This window comes from Physella acuta, unplaced genomic scaffold, assembly GCF_028476545.2.
Source record: "Physella acuta isolate Inbredline_101_S28 unplaced genomic scaffold, ASM2847654v3 ptg000284l, whole genome shotgun sequence".
In the NCBI taxonomy this organism is placed as follows: domain Eukaryota; kingdom Metazoa; phylum Mollusca; class Gastropoda; family Physidae; genus Physella; species Physella acuta.
The window spans coordinates 172,058-187,791 of NW_026731803.1; the positions used below are offsets into that span (position 1 = coordinate 172,058).

The 15,734-nt window shown below is 48.2% G+C and overlaps 1 protein-coding gene across 1 annotated transcript in view; it reads right to left on the reverse strand.

Moving 5' to 3' along the window:
- Nucleotides 1–15,734, reverse strand: part of LOC131939600 (glutamate receptor ionotropic, kainate 2) — a 213,487-nt gene that overhangs the window by 99,265 nt on the left and 98,488 nt on the right. Inside the window, exon 2 of the mRNA XM_059298006.1 lies at nt 3,984–4,145. Coding sequence (XP_059153989.1) covers nt 3,984–4,145 — 162 coding nt within the window. The remainder of the gene's footprint in view (nt 1–3,983; nt 4,146–15,734) is intronic.

A 15,734-nucleotide genomic window follows, 5' to 3' on the forward strand; every position in this document is an offset into this window, starting at 1 on the left:
ACACCTTGACCCATGACGTCCCAACATGACCCACACCGTGACCCATGTAACATGACCCACACCTTGACCCATGTAACATGACCCACACCTTGACCCATGTAACATGACCCACACCTTGACCCAAGTAACATGACCCACACCTTGACCCATCCAACATGACCCACACCTTGACCCATGTAACATGACCCACACCTTGACCCATGTAACATGACCCACACCTTGACCCATGACGTCCCAACATGACCCACACCTTGACCCATGACGTCCCAACATGACCCACACCGTGACCCATGTAACATGACCCACACCTTGACCCATGTAACATGACCCACACCTTGACCCATGTAACATGACCCACACCTTGACCCATGACGTCCCAACATGACCCACACCTTGACCCATGACGTCCCAACATGACCCACACCGTGACCCATGTAACATGACCCACACCTTTACCCATGTAACATGACCCACACCGTGACCCATGTAACATGACCCACACCTTGACCCATGTAACATGACCCACACCTTGACCCATGTAACATGACCCACACCTTGACCCATGTAACATGACCCACACCTTGACCCATGTAACATGACCCACACCTTGACCCATGAAACATGACCCACACCTTGACCCATGTAACATGACCCACACCTTGACCCATGTAACATGACCCACACCTTGACCCATGCAACGTGACCCACACCTTGACCCATGTAACATGACCCACACCTTGACCCATGTAACATGACCCACACCTTGACCCATGTAACATGACCCACACCTTGACCCATGTAACATGACCCACACCTTGACCCATGTAACATGACCCACACCTTGACCCATGTAACATGACCCACACCTTGACCCATGACGTCCCAACATGACCCACACCTTGACCCATGTAACATGACCCACACCTTGACCCATGCAACATGACCCACACCTTGACCCATGTAACATGACCCACACCTTGACCCATGTAACATGACCCACACCTTGACCATCCAACATGACCCACACCTTGACCCATGTAACATGACCCACACCTTGACCCATCCAACATGACCCACACCTTGACCCATGTAACATGACCCACACCTTGACCCATGTAACATGACCCACACCTTGACCCATGTAACATGACCCACACCTTGACCCATCCAACATGACCCACACCTTGACCCATGTAACATGACCCACACCTTGACCCATGTAACATGACCCACACCTTGACCCATCCAACATGACCCACACCTTGACCCATGTAACATGACCCACACCTTGACCCATGTAACATGACCCACACCTTGACCCATGTAACATGACCCACACCTTGACCCATGTAACATGACCCACACCTTGACCCATGTAACATGACCCACACCTTGACCCATGTAACATGACCCACACCTTGACCCATGTAACATGACCCACACCTTGACCCATGTAACATGACCCACACCTTGACCCATGTAACATGACCCACACCTTGACCCATGTAACATGACCCTCACCTTGACCCATGTAACATGACCCACACCTTGACCCATGACGTCCCAACATGACCCACACCTTGACCCATGTAACATGACCCACACCTTGACCCATGTAACATGACCCACACCTTGACCCATGCAACATGACCCACACCTTGACCCATGTAACATGACCCACACCTTGACCCATGACGTCCCAACATGACCCACACCTTGACCCATGTAACATGACCCACACCTTGACCCATGTAACATGACCCACACCTTGACCCATGTAACATGACCCACACCTTGACCCATGCAACATGACCCACACCTTGACCCATGTAACATGACCCACACCTTGACCCATGTAACATGACCCACACCTTGACCCATGCAACGTGACCCACACCTTGACCCATGTAACATGACCCACACCTTGACCCATGTAACATGACCCACACCTTGACCCATGTAACATGACCCACACCTTGACCCATGTAACATGACCCACACCTTGACCCATGTAACATGACCCACACCTTGACCCATGTAACATGACCCACACCTTGACCCATGTAACATGACCCACACCTTGACCCATGTAACATGACCCACACCTTCACCCATGTAACATGACCCACACCTTGACCCATCCAACATGACCCACACCTTGACCCATGTAACATGACCCACACCTTGACCCATGTAACATGACCCACACCTTGACCCATGTAACATGACCCACACCTTGACCCATGTAACATGACCCACACCTTGACCCATGTAACATGACCCACACCTTGACCCATGTAACATGACCCACACCTTGACCCATGTAACATGACCCACACCTTGACCCATGACGTCCCAACATGACCCACACCTTGACCCATGTAACATGACCCACACCTTGACCCATGTAACATGACCCACACCTTGACCCATGTAACATGACCCACACCTTGACCCATGTAACATGACCCACACCTTGACCCATGTAACATGACCCACACCTTGACTCATGTAACATGACCCACACCTTGACCCATGACGTCCCAACATGACCCACACCTTGACCCATGTAACATGACCCACACCTTGACCCATGTAACATGACCCACACCTTGACCCATGTAACATGACCCACACCTTGACCCATGTAACATGACCCACACCTTGACCCATGTAACATGACCCACACCTTGACCCATGTAACATGACCCACACCTTGACCCATGTAACATGACCCACACCTTGACCCATGTAACATGACCCACACCTTGACCCATCCAACATGACCCACACCTTGACCCATCCAACATGACCCACACCTTGACCCATGTAACATGACCCACACCTTGACCCATGTAACATGACCCACACCTTGACCCATGTAACATGACCCACACCTTGACCCATGTAACATGATCCACACCTTGACCCATGTAACATGACCCACACCTTGACCCATGTAACATGACCCACACCTTGACCCATGTAACATGACCCACACCTTGACCCATGTAACATGACCCACACCTTGACCCATGACGTCCCAACATGACCCACACCTTGACCCATGTAACATGACCCACACCATGACCCATCCAACATGACCCACACCTTGACCCATGTAACATGACCCACACCTTGACCCATCCAACATGACCCACACCTTGACCCATGTAACATGACCCACACCTTGACCCATGTAACATGACCCACACCTTGACCCATGACGTCCCAACATGACCCACACCTTGACCCATGTAACATGACCCACACCTTGACCCATGTAACATGACCCACACCTTGACCCATCCAACATGACCCACACCTTGACCCATGACGTCCCAACATGACCCACACCTTGACCCATGTAACATGACCCACACCTTGACCCATGCAACATGACCCACACCTTGATCCATGTAACATGACCCACACCTTGACCCATGTAACATGACCCAAACCTTGACCCATGTAACATGACCCACACCTTGACCCATGTAACATGACCCACACCTTGACCCATGTAACATGACCCACACCTTGACCCATGTAACATGACCCACACCTTGACCCACGTAACATGACCCACACCTTGACCCATGTAACATGACCCACACCTTGACCCATGTAACATGACCCACACCTTGACCCATGTAACATGACCCACACCTTGACCCATGTAACATGACCCACACCTTGACCCATGTAACATGACCCACACCTTGACCCATGACGTCCCAACATGACCCACACCTTGACCCATGTAACATGACCCACACCTTGACCCATGACGTCCCAACATGACCCACACCTTGACCCATGTAACATGACCCACACCTTGACCCATGACGTCCCAACATGACCCACACCTTGACCCATGACGTCCCAACATGACCCACACCTTGACCCATGACGTCCCAACATGACCCACACCGTGACCCATGCAATATGACCCGTAACTTGACCCATGCACCATGACCCACCTTTCTTGGCCGAGCCGAAGCCGTCGGTGACCGAGAGGCTCTGAATGTCGTAGGTCAGCTTGGTGTTGGCTAGCAGCTGACGGTCATGGTTGATCCTGTAGACAGCGAACCTGAAGGCGTTCTCTATGCTGGCGTGCTCGTCCCCCTCACCAAACAGACCACCTGGCGAGGCAGAGGGTGGAGGCATTTGGTTAAAAACACATGGCAGAGGTTGGAGGCATTTGGTTAAAAACACACAATAAGGCAGAGGTTGGAGGCATTTGGTTAAAAACACACAACAAGGCAGATGTAGTAGGCATTTGGTTAAAAACACATGGCAGATGTAGTAGGCATTTGGTTAAAAACACATGGCAGAGGTTGGAGGCATTTGGTTAAAAACACACAACAAGGCAGAGAAGTTGGAGGCATTTGGTTAAAAACACACAACAAGGCAGAGAGGTTGGAGGCATTTGGTTAAAAACACACAACAAGGCAGAGAGGTTGGAGGCATTTGGTTAAAAACACATGGTAAGGCAGAGGTTGGAGGCATTTGGTTAAAAACACATGGCGAGGCAGAAGTTGGAGGCATTTGGTTAAAAACACACAACACGGCAGAGGTAGGAGGCATTTGGTTAAAAACACACAACAAGGCAGATGTAGTAGGCATTTGGTTAAAAACACATGGCAGAGGTTGGAGGCATTTGGTTAAAAACACATGGCGCGACATAGGTTGGGGGCATTTGGTTAAAAACACTGGCTAATTGACCAGATTGTAAGACAAGTTGTTCAGTTTAGAAAGTTTACAGCAGTGTCTACACCAGTGTCTACATCAACGTCTACATTAATGTCTACATCAATTTCTACATCAGTGTCTACATCAGTGTCTACATCAACGTCTACATTAATGTCTACATCAGTTTCTACATCAGTGTCTACATCAGTGTCTACATTAATGTCTACATCAATTTCTACATCAGTGTCTACATTAATGTCTACATCAATTTCTACATCAGTGTCTACATCAGTGTCTACATTAATGTCTACATCAATTTCTACATCAGTGTCTACTTCAGTGTCTACATCAATGTCTACATCAGTTTCTACATCAGTGTCTACATCAGTGTCTACATTAATGTCTACATCAATTTCTACATCAGTGTCTACATTAATGTCTACATCAATTTCTTCATCAGTGTCTACATCAGTGTCTACATTAATGTCTACATCAGTGTCTACATCAGTGTCTACATCAATGTCTACATCAGTGTCTACATCAGTGTCTATATCAGTGTCTACATCAGTGTCTACATCAGTGTCTACATTAATGTCTACATGAATTTCTACATCAGTGTCTACATCAGTGTCTACATCAATGTCTACATCAGTGTCTACATCAGTGTCTACATCAGTGTCTACATCAGTGTCTACATCAGTGTCTACATCAATGTCTACATCAATGTCTACATCAGTGTCTACATCAGTGTCTACATCAGTGTCTACATCAGTGTCTACATTAATGTCTACATCAATTTCTACATCAGTGTCTACATCAGTGTCTACATCAATTTCTACATCAGTGATTCTTAACCTGGGTTTGATCCCAGGGGTTTGATAAGTTGGTTCCAGGGATTAGGCGCAGGTCAAGACACACACCCAACTCATAATTTATGATTCACGATCGGATTTTGTCAATGCGGCAATAGAACAAGTTTAAGGGGGTTCAGTGTATGAGCTTATGAAACGCGTGGGGTTCAGAGTCTACAAAAAGGTTAAGAACCACTGGTCTACATCTACGCTAACTTAGTTTTGTTCACTTCGTTCTTAAAATATGCATGTTCAAATACACGCTAGATGGTTTTGGATTATCAATACAAAATACCTCGGAATTATAACCTTGATTTTAAAAACCCGAGCCAGTTAAATAATTTTAAGAAAGGAGAAGACAAGAAAGAAAGAAACTGGCAGATCGTTAATTATCCAGCTCATGTGAATGGGATTTTTGAAATGGATGAAAGGAGCGTATTAAATTCAAACTTCAACAATTAACTGTGAGGATGGATGTCTGAATTAATCAACAGAATGCAGGTGGGGGGATGTATGAGGGGGGGGGGGGGATCTACACAAGACAACACAGCCTGGGGCAGTAGGGATCTGACTGGTGTTCTGATACCTAGGGGGAGGGACATTGGGAGCGAGGTTTGAAGAATTGGGGGGGGGGAGCTTTAAAAATCGGATACTCGATGTGGTGCCGGTTGTCAATGTGACTGGGTGGAGTCATGGAGTCATTGGTTGGCTGGGTGGAATCATGGGTTGGCTGGGTGGAGTCATTGGTTGGCTGGGTAGAGTCATGGGTTGGCTGGGTGGAGTCATGGAGTCATGGGTTGGCTGGGTGGAGTCATGGGTTGGCCGGGAGGAGTCATGGGTTGGCTTGGTGGAGTCATGTGTTGGCTGGGTGGAGGCTCCCCTACCACCCACCACCCACACGCACGTCCATATGTCAGCTGACCACACATATAGATGGGGGTCAGTACTTGTCAAACTTGTCAGTCATGACCCAGACAATACCTCACCACAGCTTGAGTTATTTAATGCCCTAATTTGTGCTAGGGTTTTTATTTGCTGTGTCGTTGGGTGTTAGGGTTAGTCACTAGCTGCGTTTTGGTGTGTTAGGGTTTTCATTTGCTGTGTCGTTGGTGTGTTAGGGTTTTTATTTGCTGTGTCGTTGGTGTGTTAGGGTTTTTATTTGCTGTGTCGTTGGTGTGTTAGGGTTTTTATTTGCTGTGTCGTTGGTGTGTTAGGGTTTTTATTTGCTGTGTCGTTGGTGTGTTAGGGTTAGCCAGCATCTCAAGATGAGACATTTGTTTCAGCGTACATATAGACAATTAAAATGATTTTGTCCAGCTGTAGTGTGTTTCTGTCAGTCAAGACACAGACCATACTTCACATCAGTTGAAGCTTTCTGTTACCCTAGCTATGTATTTGGATGTTAACAAACATCTCACTCTCCGCCACATTGAATTGACCAAACATTCTTTACACATCAACATTAGTGCTTGCAAAGATAGTACGTAATTATTTGTACAACACACTATATACATTGATGTTTGACGTGTTCAACACAGACCCTACACATGTGTGACGTCAACTACACACACCAACACATGTGTGACGTCAACTACATACACCAACACATATGTGACGTCAACTACATACACCAACACATGTGTGACGTCAACTACACACACCAACTCATGTGTGACGTCAACTACACACACCAACACATGTGTGACGTCAACTACACACACCAACACATGTGTGACGTCAACTACACACATCAACATATGTGTGACGTCAACTACACATCCAACACGCCAGTAATCACGCAGTAAATCACGCCACTCGATATAAATCAGTTGGAGGCCGGCAAGATTATTCAATTAGTGCAAGTCCTGGATGAAGAATGGGGGCTGGACCACACTAGCACTGCCCACTTGGACGGGGGTAGATTGAGCTGTTTGTCTCCAACACAAGCAATAAACCAGACTCGAAGATAGATCTTTACTTATTAGGTTGATACAAGGGTGGCAGGGGTGGCAGGGGTGAGGCTTGTTGGTCGTGATGGACGGCTGGGGAGGGGGGGGGGGGAGATGGGCGGGGACCATCGAGGGAAGGACGCCATTTTAATAGATATTAGTCGAGCGTTAGGTTTTGTAGACTCTTAGAGTATCGCTAGCTCTCGCATTTATTGCTAGCTCTCTCATTCTCGTATTTATTGCTAGCTCTCTCATTCTCGTATTTATTGCTAGCTCTCTCTCACTCTCGTATTTATTGCTAGCTCTCTCTCACTCTCGTATTTATTGCTAGCTCTCTCTCACTCTCGTATTTATTGCTAGCTCTCTCACTCTCGTATTTATTGCTAGCTCTTACTCTCGTATTTATTGCTAGCTCTCACTCTCGTATTTATTGCTAGCTCTCTCTCTCTCTCTCTCACTCTCGTATTTATTGCTAGCTCTCTCTCTCTCTCGTATTTATTGCTAGCTCTCTCTCACTCTCGTATTTATTGCTAGCTCTCTCACTCTCGTATTTATTGCTAGCTCTCTCACTCTCGTATTTATTGCTAGCTCTCTCACTCTCGTATTTATTGCTAGCTCTCTCACTCTCGTATTTATTGCTAGCTCTCTCACTCTCGTATGTATTGCTAGCTCTCTCACTCTCGTATGTATTGCTAGCTCTCTCACTCTCGTATTTATTGCTAGCTCTCTCACTCTCGTATTTATTGCTAGCTCTCTCACTCTCGTATTTATTGCTAGCTCTCTCACTCTCGTATTTATTGCTAGCTCTCTCACTCTCGTATTTATTGCTAGCTCTCTCACTCTCGTATTTATTGCTAGCTCTCTCACTCTCGTATTTATTGCTAGCTCTCTCACTCTCGTATGTATTGCTAGCTCTCTCACTCTCGTATGTATTGCTAGCTCTCTCACTCTCGTATTTATTGCTAGCTCTCTCACTCTCGTATTTATTGCTAGCTCTCTCACTCTCGTATTTATTGCTAGCTCTCTCACTCTCGTATTTATTGCTAGCTCTCTCACTCTCGTATTTATTGCTAGCTCTCTCACTCTCGTATTTATTGCTAGCTCTCTCACTCTCGTATTTATTGCTAGCTCTCTCACTCTCGTATTTATTGCTAGCTCTCTCACTCTCGTATTTATTGCTAGCTCTCTCACTCTCGTATTTATTGCTAGCTCTCTCACTCTCGTATTTATTGCTAGCTCTCTCACTCTCGTATGTATTGCTAGCTCTCTCACTCTCGTATTTATTGCTAGCTCTCTCACTCTCGTATTTATTGCTAGCTCTCTCACTCTCGTATTTATTGCTAGCTCTCTCACTCTCGTATTTATTGCTAGCTCTCTCACTCTCGTATGTATTGCTAGCTCTCTCACTCTCGTATTTATTGCTAGCTCTCTCACTCTCGTATTTATTGCTAGCTCTCTCACTCTCGTATTTATTGCTAGCTCTCTGACTCTCGTATTTATTGCTAGCTCTCTCACTCTCGTATTTATTGCTAGCTCTCTCACTCTCGTATTTATTGCTAGCTCTCTCACTCTCGTATGTATTGCTAGCTCTCTCACTCTCGTATTTATTGCTAGCTCTCTCACTCTCGTATTTATTGCTAGCTCTCTCACTCTCGTATTTATTGCTAGCTCTCTCACTCTCGTATTTATTGCTAGCTCTCTCACTCTCATATGTATTGCTAGCTCTCACTCTCGTATTTATTGCTAGCTCTCTCACTCTCGTATTTATTGCTAGCTCTCTCACTCTCATATGTATTGCTAGCTCTCACTCTCGTATTTATTGCTAGCTCTCTCACTCTCGTATTTATTGCTAGCTCTCTCACTCTCGTATTTATTGCTAGCTCTCTCACTCTCGTATGTATTGCTAGCTCTCTCACTCTCGTATTTATTGCTAGCTCTCTCACTCTCGTATTTATTGCTAGCTCTCTCACTCTCGTATTTATTGCTAGCTCTCTCACTCTCGTATTTATTGCTAGCTCTCTCACTCTCATATGTATTGCTAGCTCTCACTCTCGTATTTATTATTAGCTCTCTCCCACTCTCGTATTTATTGCTAGCTCTCTCACTCTCATATGTATTGCTAGCTCTCACTCTCGTATTTATTATTAGCTCTCTCCCACTCTCGTATTTATTGCTAGCTCTCTGACTCTCGTATTTATTGCTAGCTCTCTGACTCTCGTATTTATTGCTAGCTCTCTGACTCTCGTATTTATTGCTAGCTCTCTCACTCTCGTATTTATTGCTAGCTCTCTCACTCTCGTATTTATTGCTAGCTCTCTGACTCTCGTATTTATTGCTAGCTCTCTCCCACTCTCGTATTTATTGCTAGCTCTCACTCTCGAATGTATTGCTAGCTCTCTCACTCTCGTATTTATTGCTAGCTCTCTCACTCTCATATGTATTGCTAGCTCTCTCACTCTCGTATTTATTGCTAGCTCTCTCACTCTCATATGTATTGCTAGCTCTCACTCTCGTATTTATTATTAGCTCTCTCACTCTCGTGTTTAGAGTATTGCTACCTCTCTGACTATCGTGTTTGGAGTATTGCTACATCTCTGAATCACGTGATTAAGTTATACCTTCATAGTGTAAGCAAACACTGGCGAAAGCAACATGATGAAAGTGAAAGTGGATCCTACACATAATTAGAGTTGATCCGAATCGCTAACATTGCCATGATTCGGATTGAATAAACCAATTAAAATCATAATATCGTTTTATTTAAAGACCTCAACAGCTTTGTCCTATAATCTTGTGTACCTTAAACACCTATGTATATTGTCAAATGGTCAAAACATAGCCCTCCCCACCCATAGATAAAAACATCCATCCCAGGGGACCTGGAACATTGCAAGAACTAGAAAACTTCCTTTGTGAATTGTATGGTGTTTAATTGTGTAATTAGTGTTGTCTTCATCTCTTGGTGGCATATTATGTCCCCCGATACCATGTTGATATTCTAGAATGCACTTGGTACACCTGCTTTTTTACGTGTAGTTGTAGTAGAGTTTTTACAGGTTCCATGGGTAGACATAACTCTCTAACTGCCCTGGGGATACCCCGATAGAACTACTGAGTGGAGCCATATTTCATTACGTCAAGTACCATCTTTTAACTACAGATATCTATTTTTTTCTGTTTTCTCTGCTACCAGTTTTATGTGTGATAAAAAAGAGATAACATTCTAGAAAGAGAAGGATAAATCATCTTAATATAAAGAAGGGATTCTTACAATTAGAAGTCCACCACCAAGCTAAACCATAAGGGTCATACATCGGACCCACTAGGGTCATACATCGGACTCACTAGCCAACCCACTAGGGTCATACATCGGACCCTCTAGCCAACCCACAAGGATTATTCAGGGGCTGATGGAGCGAGATATGACACTAGAATTTGACGCGATGTTCCGAGATGACTGAGTAAAGATGATGACCAACTAGCCTGGGTCCTGGTGGCTCGCTTTTGGATGCAGCACGTCACATAATACAAGCAGGTAGCTCGCTCAACCCTGTCATACAATCCTACCCACAACCCTGTCATACAATCCTACCCACAACCATGCCGACATACAATCCTACCCACAACCATGCCGACATACAATCCTACCCACAACCCTGTCATACAATCCTACCCACAACCCTATCCTACAATCCTACCCACAACCCTATCCTACAATCCTACCCACAACCCTGTCATACAATCCTACCCACAACCCTGTCATACAATCCTACCTACAACCATGCCGACACGTACAGGACAAGGCTAAATTAGTTAAATTTAAATTGTGTATCTCATCACATAATTCACATAAAGCATGAGATAAAATGATCGTATGTAATAATAGCGAGGGCGAGATTAACAAGTTTTTAAAAACGACGATTAATACAGCCCTTAAAACTTGCTGTGTAATAGAGATGTATGATGTATAAAGAACACTCGATAGTTATGTTAATTAAGTTAAAATTATGTCCATGTTCATGTATTTAAAGACCGCTTCAGGCAACAGAAGATCACTGTCCTATCAATTCTACAACAGCTTTCAATCATTCAGCAAAAAATTAAACTTGCTGCACTTAATATGCGCCTGATTTCAATGTATGACGTCACGAGTTGAATGTACTTGTGGCTGATGTATACCCACCCTGGGGCAGGTCCCATGATGCACTCTCTGACCCCAGCTCTAGCACCTGAATGGGTCCCATGATGCACCCTCTGACCCCAGCTCTAGCACCTGGATGGGTCCCATGATGCACTCTCTGACCCCAGCTCTAGCACCTGAATGGGTCCCATGATGCACTCTCTGACCCCTAGCTCTAGCACCTCAATGGGTCCCATGATGCACTCTCTGACCCCAGCTCTAGCACCTGAATGGGTCCCATGATGCACTCTCTGACCCCAGCTCTAGCACCTGAATGGGTCCCATGATGCACTCTCTGACCCCGGCTCTAGCACCTAAATGGGTCCCATGATGCACTCTCTGACCCCAGCTCTAGCACCTGAATGGGTCCCATGATGCACTCTCTGACCCCAGCTCTAGCACCTGAATGGGTCCCATGATGCACTCTCTGACCCCCAGCTCTAGCACCTGAATCGGTCCCATGATGCACTCTCTGACCCCGGCTCTAGCACCTGAATGGGTCCCATGATGCACTCTCTGACCCCAGCTCTAGCACCTGAATGGGTCCCATGATGCACTCTCTGACCCCCGACTCTAGCACCTGAATGGGTCCCATGATGCACTCTCTGACCCCAGCTCTAGCACCTGAATGGGTCCCATGATGCACTCTCTGACCCCTAGCTCTAGCACCTTAATGGGTCTCATGATGCACTCTCTGACCCCTTGACCCCATAGCTCTAGCACCTGAATGGGTCCCATGATGCACTCTCTGACCCTAGCTCTAGCACCTGAATGGGTCCCATGATGCACTCTCTGACCCCAGCTCTAGCACCTGAATGGGTCCCATGATGCACTCTCTGACCCCAGCTCTAGCACCTGAATGGGTCTCATGATGCACTCTCTGACCCCCAGCTCTAGCACCTGAATGGGTCCCATGATGCACTCTCTGACCCCCAGCTCTAGCACCTGAATGGGTCCCATGATGCACTCTCTGACCCCAGCTCTAGCACCTGAATGGGTCCCATGATGCACTCTCTGACCCCGGCTTGTAGCACCTGAATGGGTCCCATGATGCACTCTCTGACCCCAGCTCTAGCACCTCAATGGGTCCCATGATGCACTCTCTGACCCCCAGCTCTAGCACCTGAATGGGTCCCATGATGCACTCTCTGACCCCGGCTCTAGCACCTGAATGGGTCCCATGATGCACTCTCTGACCCCAGCTCTAGCACCTGAATGGGTCCCATGATGCACTCTCTGACCCCAGCTCTAGCACCTGAATGGGTCCCATGATGCACCCTCTGACCCCAGCTCTAGCACCTGGATGGGTCCCATGATGCACTCTCTGACCCCAGCTCTAGCACCTGAATGGGTCCCATGATGCACTCTCTGACCCCTAGCTCTAGCACCTCAATGGGTCCCATGATGCACTCTCTGACCCCAGCTCTAGCACCTGAATGGGTCCCATGATGCACTCTCTGACCCCAGCTCTAGCACCTGAATGGGTCCCATGATGCACCCTCTGACCCCAGCTCTAGCACCTGGATGGGTCCCATGATGCACTCTCTGACCCCAGCTCTAGCACCTGAATGGGTCCCATGATGCACTCTCTGACCCCTAGCTCTAGCACCTCAATGGGTCCCATGATGCACTCTCTGACCCCAGCTCTAGCACCTGAATGGGTCCCATGATGCACTCTCTGACCCCAGCTCTAGCACCTGAATGGGTCCCATGATGCACTCTCTGACCCCGGCTCTAGCACCTAAATGGGTCCCATGATGCACTCTCTGACCCCAGCTCTAGCACCTGAATGGGTCCCATGATGCACTCTCTGACCCCAGCTCTAGCACCTGAATGGGTCCCATGATGCACTCTCTGACCCCCAGCTCTAGCACCTGAATCGGTCCCATGATGCACTCTCTGACCCCGGCTCTAGCACCTGAATGGGTCCCATGATGCACTCTCTGACCCCAGCTCTAGCACCTGAATGGGTCCCATGATGCACTCTCTGACCCCCGACTCTAGCACCTGAATGGGTCCCATGATGCACTCTCTGACCCCAGCTCTAGCACCTGAATGGGTCCCATGATGCACTCTCTGACCCCTAGCTCTAGCACCTTAATGGGTCTCATGATGCACTCTCTGACCCCTTGACCCCATAGCTCTAGCACCTGAATGGGTCCCATGATGCACTCTCTGACCCTAGCTCTAGCACCTGAATGGGTCCCATGATGCACTCTCTGACCCCAGCTCTAGCACCTGAATGGGTCCCATGATGCACTCTCTGACCCCAGCTCTAGCACCTGAATGGGTCTCATGATGCACTTTCTGACCCCCAGCTCTAGCACCTGAATGGGTCCCATGATGCACTCTCTGACCCCCAGCTCTAGCACCTGAATGGGTCCCATGATGCACTCTCTGACCCCAGCTCTAGCACCTGAATGGGTCCCATGATGCACTCTCTGACCCCGGCTTGTAGCACCTGAATGGGTCCCATGATGCACTCTCTGACCCCAGCTCTAGCACCTCAATGGGTCCCATGATGCACTCTCTGACCCCCAGCTCTAGCACCTGAATGGGTCCCATGATGCACTCTCTGACCCCGGCTCTAGCACCTGAATGGGTCCCATGATGCACTCTCTGACCCCAGCTCTAGCACCTGAATGGGTCCCATGATGCACTCTCTGACCCCAGCTCTAGCACCTGAATGGGTCCCATGATGCACTCTCTGACCCCAGCTCTAGCACCTGAATGGGTCCCATGATGCACTCTCTGACCCCAGCTCTAGCACCTGAATATGTCCCATGATGCACTCTCTGACCCCTAGCTCTAGCACCTGAATGGGTCCCATGATGCACTATCTGACCCCTTGACCCCTAGCTCTAGCACCTGAATGGGTCCCATGATGCACTCTCTGACCCTAGCTCTAGCACCTGAATGGGTCCCATGATGCACTCTCTGACCCCAGCTCTAGCACCTGAATGGGTCCCATGATGCACTTTCTGACCCTCAGCTCTAGCACCTGAATGGGTCCCATGATGCACTCTCTGACCCCTAGCTCTAGCACCTGAATGGGTCCCATGATGCACTCTCTGACCCCTTGACCCCAGCTCTAGCACCTGAATGGGTCCCATGATGCACTCTCTGACCCTAGCTCTCGCACCTGAATGGGTCCCATGATGCACTCTCTGACCCTAGCTCTAGCACCTGAATGGGTCCCATGATGCACTCTCTGACCCTAGCTCTCGCACCTGAATGGGTCCCATGATGCACTCTCTGACCCTAGCTCTAGCACCTGAATGGGTCCCATGATGCACTCTCTGACCCCTTGACCCCAGCTCTAGCACCTGAATGGGTCCCATGATGCACTCTCTGACCCCTAGCTCTAGCACCTGAATGGGTCCCATGATGCACTCTCTGACCCCTAGCTCTCGCACCTGAATGGGTCCCATGATGCACTCTCTGACCCCCCCCCCCCCCCCACTTGCACCTGAATGGGTCCCATGATGCACTCTCTGATCCCAACTTTAACACCTGAATGGGTCCCATGATACACTCCCTGACCCCCCCCCCCCCACTAGCACCTGAATGGGTCCCATGATGCACTATCTGATCCCTAGCTCTAGCACCTGAATGGGAACCTTGATGCACTCTCTGACCCCCCCCCCACTAGTACCTGAATGGGTCCCATGATGCACTCTCTGACCCCGGCTCTACCACCTGAATGGGTCCCATGATGCACTCTCTGACCCCCGGCTCAAGCACCTGAATGGGTCCCATGATGCACTCTCTGACCCCGGCTCTACCACCTGAATGGGTCCCATGATGCACTCTCTGACCCCAGCTCTAGCACCTGAATGGGTCCCATGATGCACTCTCTGACCCCGGCTCTACCACCTGAATGGGTCCCATGATGCACTCTCTGACCCCAGCTCTAGCACCTGAATGGGTCCCATGATGCACTCTCTGACCCCCAGTTCTATCACCTGAATGGGAACCAGGGCCCGGTGATGTTTGCCAAGGTCAATGTCAGTCTACAAAATTAACATGCTCTCACGCGGTGTGCTTTTCATCACGTCA